Source organism: Otolemur garnettii, unplaced genomic scaffold (assembly GCF_000181295.1).
Source record: "Otolemur garnettii isolate 467f Iridium unplaced genomic scaffold, OtoGar3 scaffold00010, whole genome shotgun sequence".
NCBI lineage: Eukaryota > Metazoa > Chordata > Mammalia > Primates > Galagidae > Otolemur > Otolemur garnettii.
Window position 1 is genome coordinate 9749129 of NW_003852405.1, and position 13466 is coordinate 9762594.

The 13466-nt window shown below is 38.5% G+C and overlaps 1 protein-coding gene across 3 annotated transcripts in view; it reads right to left on the reverse strand.

The window, feature by feature from the left end:
- SLC35A3 (solute carrier family 35 member A3) overlaps window positions 1-12022 on the reverse strand; it is a 62555-nt gene extending 50533 nt beyond the window's left edge. Inside the window, exon 1 of one of the 3 annotated variants that reach the window (XM_003784121.3) lies at window positions 11255-12022. In XM_003784121.3, coding sequence (XP_003784169.2) covers window positions 11255-11521 — 267 coding nt within the window. In that variant the 5' untranslated portion in view covers window positions 11522-12022. Of the gene's footprint in view, window positions 1-10754; window positions 10775-10809; window positions 10934-11254 lie in introns of those variants that run through there. The other 2 variants (XM_023509862.1, XM_023509861.1) reach the window with 2 other exon arrangements.
- Window positions 12023-13466: the final 1444 nt, after the last annotated feature.

A 13466-nucleotide genomic window follows, 5' to 3' on the forward strand; every position in this document is an offset into this window, starting at 1 on the left:
AAAAAAAAAAAAAAAAGGCAGTGTATTCTCAATGTGAAAATGCACAAAACTTAAAATATTAACAAGATTTATGAAAATAAAAGGATAGTTTGTCTATTTGGGGCTGCTAAAAGTTATTAGCCCCTGAGATTAACTTTAGAGGCCAAGTTAGGGAGTTGGACCTATTAATTAATGACCTTTTGTTATAGATTAACTTTCTTCCTTATTTCCTTGTTCCTAGTTCAGATCAGATGACACTGAGGTAGAAGGCCCCCTACACTGACATAAAAAAAAATTCTCAACTATTACATCCTTAATGGTGAATGTTAAATATACTTTTCTCAAAAAAAGAAACACTGCTTATAACCAACCAAATTGCTTAACTATGTACTATGTATGGAAAATTATGTAATTTTGATAACTTTCCTCAGACCTTGCCTGTATAGACAACCCTCACACCTCTCTGTTTCAGAGCACTGATCCCATCTTTTTGAAGTCTGTGCCCTCCTGGGTGGTTATCCTCAAACTTTGTGCTCAGATAAACTCAATATTTAATCATATTGCCTAACTCTCATCATTAAGGTTGACAGTACAAAATTACAAATAAAGTCAAAGTCCTCTTTAATCCCCAACTCCAAGTCCTATTCTTTTCCTCTTACCCCAGCGAAATCAATTATCATGAATTTAAAGTTTATATTTCCAGTATACTTTTTAAATTTTTATGTATGTATCTAGATTTACCTATAAGCTCTAATATTTGAATAAACATACAAAGCATCAAACTGTAAATATTATTTGGCATCTTTCTTATTTTAGTCAGCATTGCTTTGACATCTATGTTGACATATAGACCTAGTTCACAGCTAACAACCCCATAATGTTCCATCACATGAGTGGACCTTTCATTTGCCTTTCTCCCACTGATGAATATATAAGGATCCTTTGCCCCCAATGACTTTTTTCTTTACCTGAAGATAAAGGAAATATTGAAAGGAGTATTTCACACTTTGTGGGATAAGGACACATGCATAATTCTGACTTTAGCCTTACAAAAGCAAACTGTGTAACAAAATCGTATGAACATTTTGTTTATAATAATCAGAAATTAAAAAAAAACCCCAAAACACTAACATCACGAAGATTCACTTAAAAAAAAAAACAAAACAGGTCAGCATGGTGACTCACACCTGTAATCTTAGCACTCTGGGAGGCTGGGGACGAAGAATCCCTTGAGCTGTGGAGTTCAAAACCAGCCTGAGCAAACTAAAAACTGAAAAATTAGCCGGATGTGGTGGTGGGCACCTATAGTCTCAGATGCTTGGGAGGTTGAGGTAGGAGGTTGAGCCCAGGAGTTTGAGGTTCCTGTGGGCTAGGCTGACACTCTAGCCTTGGCAACAAAGTGAGACTTTGTCTCAAAAAAAAAAAAAAAATTATCTTGAGAAAAAAAGGTTTCAAACACAAACTATAATTTAATATATTTTATATGCTACCCTCATTTTAATTAAAGTAGTTCCTAAAGATCCTCACTTTACAAGGCTTTGTCAGCCAATTCTAAGTTACAAGTTCAAATATTTAAAAAATACATACATTACATAATGTATATGTATCATTAATTCACACTACTACCACCATCCTTATCCCCAAATTAATCAGGATAACTGAGAAAATAGTCATTTAAGCCATCATTAATTACATCATAGATATGCACTAAGTTCTGAAATATTCAAAACACCATATGCCAATAATTAATATTCATTTTTCAAAGACAGAATAGGTCCTTGTAGGAAAGTCTGAAAATCAGTATTGCTACCCTTATTCCCAGGGATTTACCAATGTACAGTATATACACATAATCTTTGGGTCTGTGTATGAATGCTATCATTCTGAGACAATATCTGTATTTTGCTGAGATGTTTCCAGACACTAAAAGTACTAAAAAACAAAATGCTTAGTTAATATTTTAAAACTGTAATAAAGTGCAAACTTTAAAAGACTTTTTAAAAGACTACCTAGTATCTAAGATCTCCTGTAAATCATTTTTCCTTCTATTGTAAAAACAAAAGGCTAAATATCCAAGTTTTAATTTTTAGAGTGAGCTATATTTACAGTTTCTAAACATTAGTTTTAAAATACACTTTCTTAGTATAATAGTTTACTAGAGGTTAATGACAGACTATGTATGAAAGCACACAAGATAAAGTTCTATGCAAATATATACTATATACTAGTCACAAATAACTATTGCTGTAAAAAAGACAAATAAGATTTTTCCAAGTAAGTGAACAGAAAAAGAAAATACATCCAGAAATGGTGAGCCCAGTTGCAATTTTTTGCCCATTATCTTACGTGAAGCCAAAATTTTATTTTATTATTTTTTTTGAGACAGAGCCTCAAGCTGTCCCCCTGGGTAGAGTGCCGTGGCATCACAGCTCACAGAAACCTCAACTCCTGGGCTCAAGCGAGTCTTCTGCCTCAGCCTCCCAAGTAGCTGGGACCACAGGAGCCCGCCACAACGCCCGGCTATTTTTTGGTTGCAGCCGTCATTGTTGTTTGGCGGCCCGGGCTGGATTTGAACCCGCCACCTTAGGTGTATGTGGCTGGCGCCTTAGCCACTTGAGCCACAGGTGCCAAGCCGAAGCCAAAATTTTAAAAGTATAACCTGCAACTGTACACTAAATAATGACAAATTATATTCATTACTCTTGACACTGGTATTTATATGTGTATATCTTCTTTTCTAACTACCTCAGAAGTAGATAGAGCACTCAAGAAGAAGAATATGCTGTACTTGAAATCCACAATCATATGGAAAATACAAAAATCTTATTTTTCACATAAGAGAAAAAATGACTAGAAAGTAATTTATACAATGGTTCTGTTTCTATGATACAAACAATAACTTTGACTAAATTAGTTCCTTCCTAAGTGCTCAAGAAAAGCAAAATCTTGCTCAGTAACACTTAACTAATACTTTACCCCCTACATGTTCCTGTTACATTCAAGTTAAACAACTTTTCATTGTTTTTCCTTTCCAATCTTCCTCAAAGTGTCAGGTATCTGTTTACATAAGACAAGTCACCTGTATATAAGTTACAGTACTATCAATTTTTAACTTGTTCTTTCAGATTACTGAATTTCCATTCCTCCTTCCAAGTAAAACAAATAGTTCTCAAATATTTCTTCAACTATACAAATATAAAACCTATTTGCTTTCTAATTTTTAGATAAAAATTGTTCAGTATTATGGTACTCCTTACAGAAAGTCAGTGATTTGGAATCCCCTAGTAGGGATATCTCTAAGATCCCCTTTCACTGTGTTGTGCCATGTAAAAAACGAATTCCTCCCTTTCTCCCATTTCCCCAGCCCCACCCTATTCCGCCTTACCACTTTCTGCTATGGTCATTTCCTACCACTTACAGCTAAAGGCAGGAGTAAAATGTATTCTACAAAGAATGGAGACTAGGGTAAAAGCTGGGTAGTGATCACGGGCACTAACCATTAATAAAGGTTCAAAACTAAGATGACTGGGAACAGAAGTAAAAAATACAAGTATCACACAAATCCACAGGTGGCAATCAGCCATCAAATATTTAAGACACCCTATGGTCAGGCACAGTGGTGAGGAATGGGTACATAATGATGAATAAGACAATTTGTTTTCTCATAGAGCTTATCCTCTACCACAGAAGACACTCAAATAATTCAAAAAATAGTAATAAGCATGTCAACCCTTATAACAGGAATACAGGATACAGTAAGAAAATATTAAAGGGAAATTATGGTACCTTGTATTATACTCGGTCAACTTGGCTAAGCACAAACAATATTTCTCAGAAACCCTTCTCTGCATGGTGCTGGGTTAGAACCGACTAAACAAAATCTGCATAAGATTTAGAAGACAGAAGTGAAGCAAGAGCTGTTACTGTCAGGGTTAAATGTGATGAGACAGAAACAAAAGTGCTGGCGGGTTCCAGTTTATTCTCTCTTCCCTGCTCTAGGTCAGCTCCTCTTCCCAACTGCTGACTCTACTGAGGAACAGTGGGCCTAGACCCTCCACCAAACTCTTGACTGTGAACACAGAAGCTATGCAGGGGTGACAGCTTTCCATGTCCTTTCCCATCAGCTTGGTTTCATGGTCCTTTTCCAGCAGCAGCAGCAGGACATAGTTGGCTTCCTAGATTATCTTTTGAAAGCTCTGACTTTACATATGGCACTGTTTAAGGAGGGCTGTTTTAGTGACTTTTCAGTAATCTTCCAATACTCTCTTCTTTGACCTTTACTTCCTCCACTTCTCCCACAATTGTGATCCCCTTATTCCTATTGTAAATCTCTTATTCCATAACAATGATGAATTCTTATTCATCATTGAATAAGAATTGTACCCTGATTGAACCCTGATATAGTTCTGGGTACCAAATGTGGTTCCAGGATAACAGAATCACAATGACAGGAATCTGTAATCAGTTTTCTAATCTGACTAGATTTAAAACCATTAACAACTCTATTATCAGTGGCAAAGGAAATCCTGGTAGTTCATCACATAGCAGTAAAAGTTAATTAAATTCTCACCTGTAGATAACTACAATTAAGATAAGGATTTGTAGACATCTCCATCGAGATAAGGATTTGGGTAATCAAATAGTTGTTAACACAGACATTTTATCGGTAACAGATATAAGGGTGTTTGAGGATGACTTCTAAGTCAGCTAGAAAACTTGGACAAAGGAAATAACAAAACTGAGGCCCAAAACTCACAGCCCAAGGTCTAGGCAAGAAACCAGAAAGCTTCTATGACAGCCCTAAAACAAAACTACTTCTCATTTAGCAGCGGAGTCAACATTTCTGGAAACCAAATCTATAGTCTGAATCCAGGCCAGGCATGGTGGCTCATAATCCTAGCACTCTGGGGAGGCTGAGATATGGGGATTGCTTGGGCTCAGGAGTTCGAGACCAGCATGAGTAAGAGCAAGACCTCCATCTCTATTAAAAATAGAAAAACTGGCTCGGCGCCTGTGGCTCAAGCGGCTAAGGCACCAGCCACATGCACCTAAGGTGGCGGGTTGGAATCCCCAGCCCGGGCCCGCCAAAACAACAATGATGGCGCAACCAAAAAAAAAAAATGGCCAGGCGTTGTGGTGGGCGCCTGTAGTCCCAGCTACTTGGGAGGCTGAGGCAGGAGACTCGCTTGAGCCCAGGAGTTGGAGGTTGCTGTGAGCATGATGCCATGGCACTCTACCCAGGGGGATAGCTTGATAGCTCCGTCTCAAAAAAAAAAAAAAAATAGAAAAACTGACCGGTGTTGTGGCAGTCACCTGTAGTTCCAGCTACTCGAGAGGCTGAGGCAAGAGAGTTGCTTGAGCCCAAGAGTTTAAAGTTGCTGTGAGCTATGATACCACAGCGCTCAACCTAGGGTGACAGAGTGAGACTCAGTCTCAAAAAAGAAGAAAAAAAAAGGGACTTTACCTAACAAATGCAAGCAGTGTAACCTTGTTCTTTGTATCCTCAATGAATTCTCAGCAATAAAAAAAAAGTCTGATTCCACAGTAGGCTGAAGTAAAAAGCAAACTGAGTTTATATTAAATAATTTCATAGGCCAGGCGTGGTGACTCACACCTGTAGTCCTAGCACTCTGGGAGGCTCACAAGTCCCAGACCAGCCTGAGAAAAAGTGAGACCCTATCTCTAAAAATAGCCAGGCATTGTGGCAGGCACCTGTAGTCCCAGCTACTTGGGAGTCTGAGGCAGAGAATCACTTGAGCCCAAGAGTTTGAGGTTGCTGTGAGCTATGATGCCATGGCACTCTACCGAGGACAACACAGTGAGATTCTGTCTCAATAAAATAATAATAATAATAATAATTTTATAGGATCCCAGGATGCTATATTCTACATATTTTTTACAATCTCTGTATCCTAGTACAACAAAATATACTTAAGAATTGAACTATGCTGAATAATAGCATAAATGTAAATATTACCTTATTAAAAAGGGAGATTTGCAGATAAAATTAAGGATCTTGATATGGGAAGATTACCCCAGCTTATCTGGGTAGACTGTAAGTGCCATCACAAGTATGCTTATAAGAGACAACATGGAAATAACTGCTATGGTTTAGAAATCTGATCTCTTTTTTTGCTTATCTTTAGTGTTGGATAGCATGTATACATAAACCTTTTATTTTTTTTTGGTAATCTGGTTTTGTTAGTGGTATTTAATGTGTGGCCCAAGACAATTCTTTCTTTCTTTTTTATTAAATCATAGCTGTGTACATTAATGCAGTCATGAGGTACAATGTGCTGATTTTATATACAATTTGAAATGTTTTCATCAAACTGATTAACATAGCCTTCATGGCATTTTCTTAGTTATTGTGTTAAAACATTTATATTCTACACCTGATAAATTTATCTAATAAAGATATATGAACCAGAATGTTTATTGCAGCCCAATTAATAATTGCTAAGTCATGGAAGAAGCCCATGTGCCCATGAATGGATCAATACTGTGGTATATGTACACCATGGAATATTATGCAGCCTTAAGGAAAAAATGGAGACTTTACCTCTTACATGTTTACATGGATGGAGCTGGAACATATTCTTCTTAGCAAAGTATCTCAAGAATGGAAGAAAAAGTATCCAATGTACTCAGTCTTACTATGGAACCAATTATAGCCCAACAATTCTTGTTCTTCCAATTTATAGAAGAGGAAAAAAAAGATTGCTTCAGATTTTTTTTTTCTGCAGTTTTTAGTCAGGGCCCAGTTTGAACCCACCACCTCTAGTATATGGGGCCAGCACCCTACTCCTTCGAGCCAAAGGTGCTGCCCTGCTTCAGACTTTTACATATCTTAGGAGCTTGAAATACAAGTATTCTCTCAGTGAAGTCTCCTAAGGCTTCCAAGTGGATTGAATCCTTCCCTCTACTAAACTCCCATGCATTCTTGCAAATATCCTTTATACCAGCATTCATAAAGTTTACCCAACTAATCTGTTGACATAGCTACATCTCCTTCTTTTCCTGCACCTCCTTACCAGCACCTGTCATACAGTAGGCATTTATTCTAAATGGATAAACTCCACAATATGTAAACCCTCAGAAGGGGGTGAATGATCTCTTTATAAATCTCTGTATAGGACATAAAAGACAGATGCAAACCCAAAACTGGTTATCATTAAATGTTTTCTAATTACTGTAACTATACAAAAGAAATAAATAAAAGAAAATTTAACACTACAAGTTTAATAAACTTGGACACTATGCTAGCTGAATTCTAAGCATTATCTTCTTTAAATTTCATTTACTATGTAAAAGGAAATACGTGTTTCACTTGTTTCATAGATTAAGATACTAAGGTTCTGAGATATTAAGTACACAGGTTGTCTTCCATAACACAGCAGAGTTCAGATATGAACTAAGCTTTCTCTCAATCAAAATCCATGGTTACTGCAGTAGCCTGGGTTTAAGCATGCCTAAGTATTAGAGGGTCAGTCACCACAGTATACAAGAGTATGACTCTGGTTTCAGACTGAGTTCACATTCTGTCTCTACCACTTAATAACTGCAACAAATTACTTAACCTGTGTCTCTTTTCGTCATCTATAAAATGGGGATAAATAATAGTATGTGTCTCATAGGATAGTTATGAGGATGGCTATGAATTATATAAATCAGATAAAGTGGTTTTTATACTATAATGCTTTATTCATCGAATACCTTTAAAAGACCTACTCATGACAAAAAAAAACTACAAGAAATGCTGTTTTAAATTAACTTTGTAGTACATATGAATTTAGAAAAAACTTTCCTATCCAACTTTCACAGAAAAAAACCAGGCAGAATAGATATAAAGTTCTAGAGTCCTATGTGGACACTTTATGGAATGAACTTGTTTCCTAGCATTTTATCTGATGTGATCTAAAAGTTTCAGCTTCATCTTAACTCTTAATTTCTCCTATAAGACCTGATCTAACATACCTTTTCAATAAAAATTCTTATCTCTAAACATACAGCAACTTATCTTAAACTGGTTCTTTGGTTTCATTTGGGATGGTATCTCTAATACAGATTACAAACTAGTAAGAGTTCTGGGTAGACAGTCTAGGTAGAAAGGCTAAGTAACATTCTAGTTTCTAAAGTCATTTTCAAATTTATGTACTAAACACTCTAAGATTTACATAACAAAACACATTAAAAATAATGATTAAAAATATATAACCATTATCTCCTTTACTAAGGGGCAATTAAGTTGAATCTAATTAGCATGCACTCGTTTTTGAGAGGACTAAAATCTAATGTTAGGCTATCAATTCATATTGATCCAAACTTTAATAATAAATTCTTACCCATGAATGACATACTAACTGCTAGTTTGATGATCTTCACACTATTTCAGTTACCCAGACAGCTGTAGAATTGACTCTAAATCTTTGGCAATTTCACACATAAAAAAATTACACAGTTGATTAACATAAATAGAAACTTTGCCCTCTAAAAATTTCAGGAAAAGGAAAGAAGTGCAAAAGATACACTTCATAGCTACTAAATTATAAAATGAGGCTTACAACAAAGATTATTTCCCTTGATGGTATTATTTATCTAGTCATTCATTCAACATACTGAGTTCCCACTAAGTGTTTGAGAATACAAACTATATCCATTTCAAATACAGTTGAGGCAAATTGAGTACACTAGTGGGCATCCATAATTTCAGTTACTCAGAAAGCTGAGGTGGGAGGATAGTTTGAGCCCAGGAATCTGAGATCAGCATGAGTAATGTGTGTATAGTAAGACCTCATCTCAAAAAAAAAAAGTGTGAGAGATATATATACACACACACACACACATATATATATACACAGAGAGAGACAGTATACAGACACACTGTGTGTGTATACATAAATAACTAAAGCAGCCTAAGGAGTGTATGTAGGACCGAGGACAAACTATCTGACTTGTTTGACCTTCAATATAATGTATAAAATGGAGGTGATAATAACTGTCCTACCTCAAAGATTCAATACATAAGATCGAATGAGGTACTAACAGAAAAGCACTTTGAAATATAAATTATTAATAAAATCTATAGTAAAGTTATACCACAACTCAAGAGTCAATTAAGAGTTAATTTTGTATCCAGGAACACTATAAGAGATTTTGTTTCATTGTATGATTTAATGTAACAAATGTTTATTAAGAGTCTAATAAATCATGATGTACTAAAGTATTGATGTGCTAAAGACTGTAAAAGGCAAAATTACTTTCCTTAGAAAGCTTATATTCTAATAAGGATAATAAAACTCCCAAATAACCATGGTAGGATGCAAATTTAACAAGTACTGTAAGATTTATAAAGCCCAGAACACAACAGAAAAAGATCATGGTAGATTTCAGAAAGCTTCAAAAGCAAAAAGGTAGTATTTAAGGGATGAAAGAGTAAATACAATTTCTACAAAGACAGTAGGAACACCTTTCTTGTAAGAAGAACGGATGTAAGTAAAGACCAAGGCACATGGTTATATAGCCTGTTCAGAAGTTCAGACTAACGACTCCAGTTTGACTGAAAAATAGGATATGTGGAATAAAGTAATAATAACTTATTATTATTGGCCAGGCGTGGTGGCTCATGCCTGTAATCCTAACACACTGGGAGGCTGAGGCAGGTAGACTGCTTGAGCTCAGAAGTTTGAGACCCTGTTTCTAAAAATAGCTGGATATTGTGGCAGGTGCCTTTAGTCCCAGCTACTTGGGAGGCTGAGGCAAGAGGATCACTTGAGCCTAAGAGTTTGAGATTGCTGTGAGCTATGATGCCACAGTACTCTACCCAGGATAATAAAGTGAGACTCTGTCTCAAAACAACAACAATAATATTATTTTTATATTTTTGGAGACTGAATCCTGTTTTGTCACAACGGCTACAGTGTATTGTCCTTATCATAGCTCACTGCAACCTCAAATTCCTGGGCTAAAACAATCCTCTGGTGGCCAGCACATGGAAAAAAATAATAATTTTTAAAAGGAAAGGATCATATTGATTTTATTGGAGTCATGGACAGACTCAAATTCAAAAGAGCTTTGAATGCTAAATAAATTAAAATTTATTCTGAAGCCAACAGAGAGTCACTGAGTATTTGATAGAAAAATGACCAAAGAATGGCATAAGACCTTTGGCTTTACAAAGCAGTATTAAGGAGAGAGACTGGAAGGTAGCCAGTCTGAGGGGGAGCAAATCCAGTTGGGAAGTAACGGCTATCACTTAAAATGAGGAAAGAAGTGCCTATTTAGCACAGAGGTAGTGGGAATGAAAAAAGGCAGAGCTAAACCTGAAATGCCGAAGGAGTAGAATCAACACATAGGAGGAAAATTAGGATCAGAAATGTAAATTCAGAAGTTGTCCCATTAAAGGAAACAAACTTACTTTACCAATGAAAGCGAGTAAAAGTTAAGTTAGAAACTACCAAATTGCATCTTTACCAAACTCGTGTTGATTTTAAAAATAAAAAGATTTACTTTTCAAATACTGCAACTAAGAGAACATAAAAAAGAGATTCGGTCTTCTACTATAAAGCAATGAAATGCTAAGTAGTTTACTAAAGCAAGGCCCATTACTACCTTTAATATTCTTCTTTAATTTGAAGTAACCTTCCTGAACTAAGACGTGTTTTATTTAGTTGGTTTAAATAAATATGTTAATTAAAATCTTTCTTTCCTCAACACTTGGAACCTTCCCCTCAACACACACACACACACACACACACACACACACACACACGCACCTGTTCTGATGGGAATCTCAGCCCACCGCTCACCGCCCCTCTTTTCTAGCCTTACCAAGGACAGCCTTTCTATTTCGCGAAGTCCCCGCGCCTTCTGGGGCGCAAGGTCCAGGTCTGGTGGATCCGTGCCCACCGCAGGACTGCAAGCCAAGCCTGAGGCAAGCCCGACCGCCAGCCTGTCCACTGTCAATCGCTCTGGCCTCCCCCAGACTGAGGCACACACTGCCGTGTTCACTCTCTTGACACACCCCTTTCCGCAGGCCCTTTTCCTCCTCCACCCAGCACATTCCGCACGCCGTCCCGTCCGTCCGAGTTACTACGTGTCACTTCATCTGCTCCCACTCCAATTTAGCTAGGACGGGACTCCAAGTCTCCGAAGCGGTTCCCTTCACCCACCGCAGCCCCCATGCACGCCTCCTCCTCAGCGAGCTGCCCGACCCGCCCGCCGCCGCTGGCCTCCGGGCGCCCGCCCGCCCTCCCCCGGAGCGCCCAGGACTCACCTTCCGCGCAGCTCCTCCGGCTGCGCGCACCGGGGGCGGCGGCGACTCAGCTCCGCCGGGTGCCCCAGGCTGCCGAGCGCGCCGGCTCCGCCGCGACCGCTGACCCGCAGCGCCACCCGTTCCCGCCGCCGTCGCTGCCGACAGCTCGGTGCAGCCCAGGCGTTTCCGGGTTCCCGCGGTCCCGTCCCCCAAATGCTCCGGCTTCCGCCTCGGCTCGGGCAAACGCCGTTCCCGGCTCGGCTCCGGCTGCCCCAGGTTGGCACTCATCAGCTTCGTCTCTAAGGGGACGCACCTGGGCTGCTCAGCTGGCAGCCCCCAGTGTCCGCTTTCCCTGTGGGTGACCACCTAGGACACTGCCTCCAGCTGGACACCTCCTGAGAGGGCTAGGCACTTGGGGTACTCCTGGCGCGGGACTCAGCGGGGCTGTCCGTTTGCAAAGAGTGCCACGGTCCCTGGCTGCAAAAGGAAGGGCAAAGTCCTTTGGGGCAAAGGACCCAGAGAAGAGCTGGGAGGAGGATCTTTAAAGGAAAGGAAACCCGCTCATAAACCTGATACCTACCTGAAAACAAACCAGATTAGCTCTGATAAGGGCTGCCAACCAGTAGTCTACAAGAAGACTTCTTCCACTTCTCCCACCTGACTGAGACCTTGAGATTGGGGGGAACCCGAAGTGGTGTCCCAAATGGGCCTGGTGCCATTAACTAGGAGGTGAGGGGAGAAAAGAGGAAGCTGGAGCAGCATCCACCCTTCCTGGTTTCACGGATCCCTTACACGTCACCTTTTAAAGGCCTTCCAATATCTTTTGGTGGAAACCCTCCAACCTCTAGAACCCATTCTGATGATGGACAAGCTGAAATTAGTATTCTAGGTTCAGTAGGATCATCAAATAATGGAACAGGATTATCCCTTTCCTATTAACGCAATGCTGCTATAAAGTATGCCTGTTTCTACACTGCAATGTTTAAAACCATGTCTAAGAGAAACATACTTAGGAAAAAGAGAAAGTTGAAAAATAGAATCAAATAACTGAGTTAATTTTAAATTTTTTAATGAAAGTTTAATTTTAACTTAAAAGTTTTATTTTAATATAATCTTGAGAAAATATCTGGATGGTGAAATACATAGTAGATCTTAATATATATCCAATTTTTTGAAATCAGATGTGCCTGATACATGATAATAACAGCTAGGCACCACTCTAAGATCCATTTATACACAAACACATCTCATTTTTTTTGTGCTTCGTTTTATTGTGCTTGACTTTGTTGTACTTCGCAAATGCTGCATTTTTTACAAATTGAAAATTTGTGGCAATCTTGGTGCCATATTTCGAACAGTATGTGCTCACTTTCTGTCTCTGTCACACAGTATTTGATAATTCTTGGAATATTCAAACTTTTTCATTATTATTATGTCTGTTATGGTGCTCTGTGACCAGTAATCTCTGATGTTACTATTTTAAGTCTCTCCACAAACAAAACGATGGGGAATTACTACAGGCTTAAATAATTATTAGCATTTTGGGGCAATAAATTGTTGTTAATTAAGGTGTATACATTTTTATAGACATAATGCAATTGCCTACTTAATAAACTACAGTATATCGTAAACATAAATTGTATATGCACTGTGAAACCAAAAATTCGTTTGACTTGTTTTATTGCAATATTTGCTTTGTTGTGGTGGTCTGGAATTGAGCCTACAATATTGCCTGTATGAGAGTGTGTGTGTGTACATATACATACATTAAAAAATAGTAGGTAATGAGCAAATATATATGGTTTTAAGGGGAAGGAAAGATTTAAAATATTTTTTAAAATACACCAGCAAGAAAAATACATCTCATGGTCTATATTCTTTAGAAAAAAGAAAGACTGGCTTGGCGCCTGTGGCTCAAGCGGCTAAGGCGCCAGCCACATACACCTAAGGTGGCGGGTTCGAATCCCCAGCCCTGGCCCACCAAACAACAATGATGGCTGCAACCAAAAAAATGGCCAGGCATTGTGGCGGGCGCCTGTAGTCCCAGCTACTTGGGAGGCTGAGGCAGGAGACTCGCTTGAGCCCAGGAGTTGGAAGGTTGCTGTGAGCGGGATGCCATGGCACTCTACCCAGGGGGATAGCTTGAGGCTTGATCTCAAAAAAGAAAGACCTTTTAATTTGTTCAGAAAGCTTTAAAATAATAAAAATGAGAATTTATAATAATTACAAAACA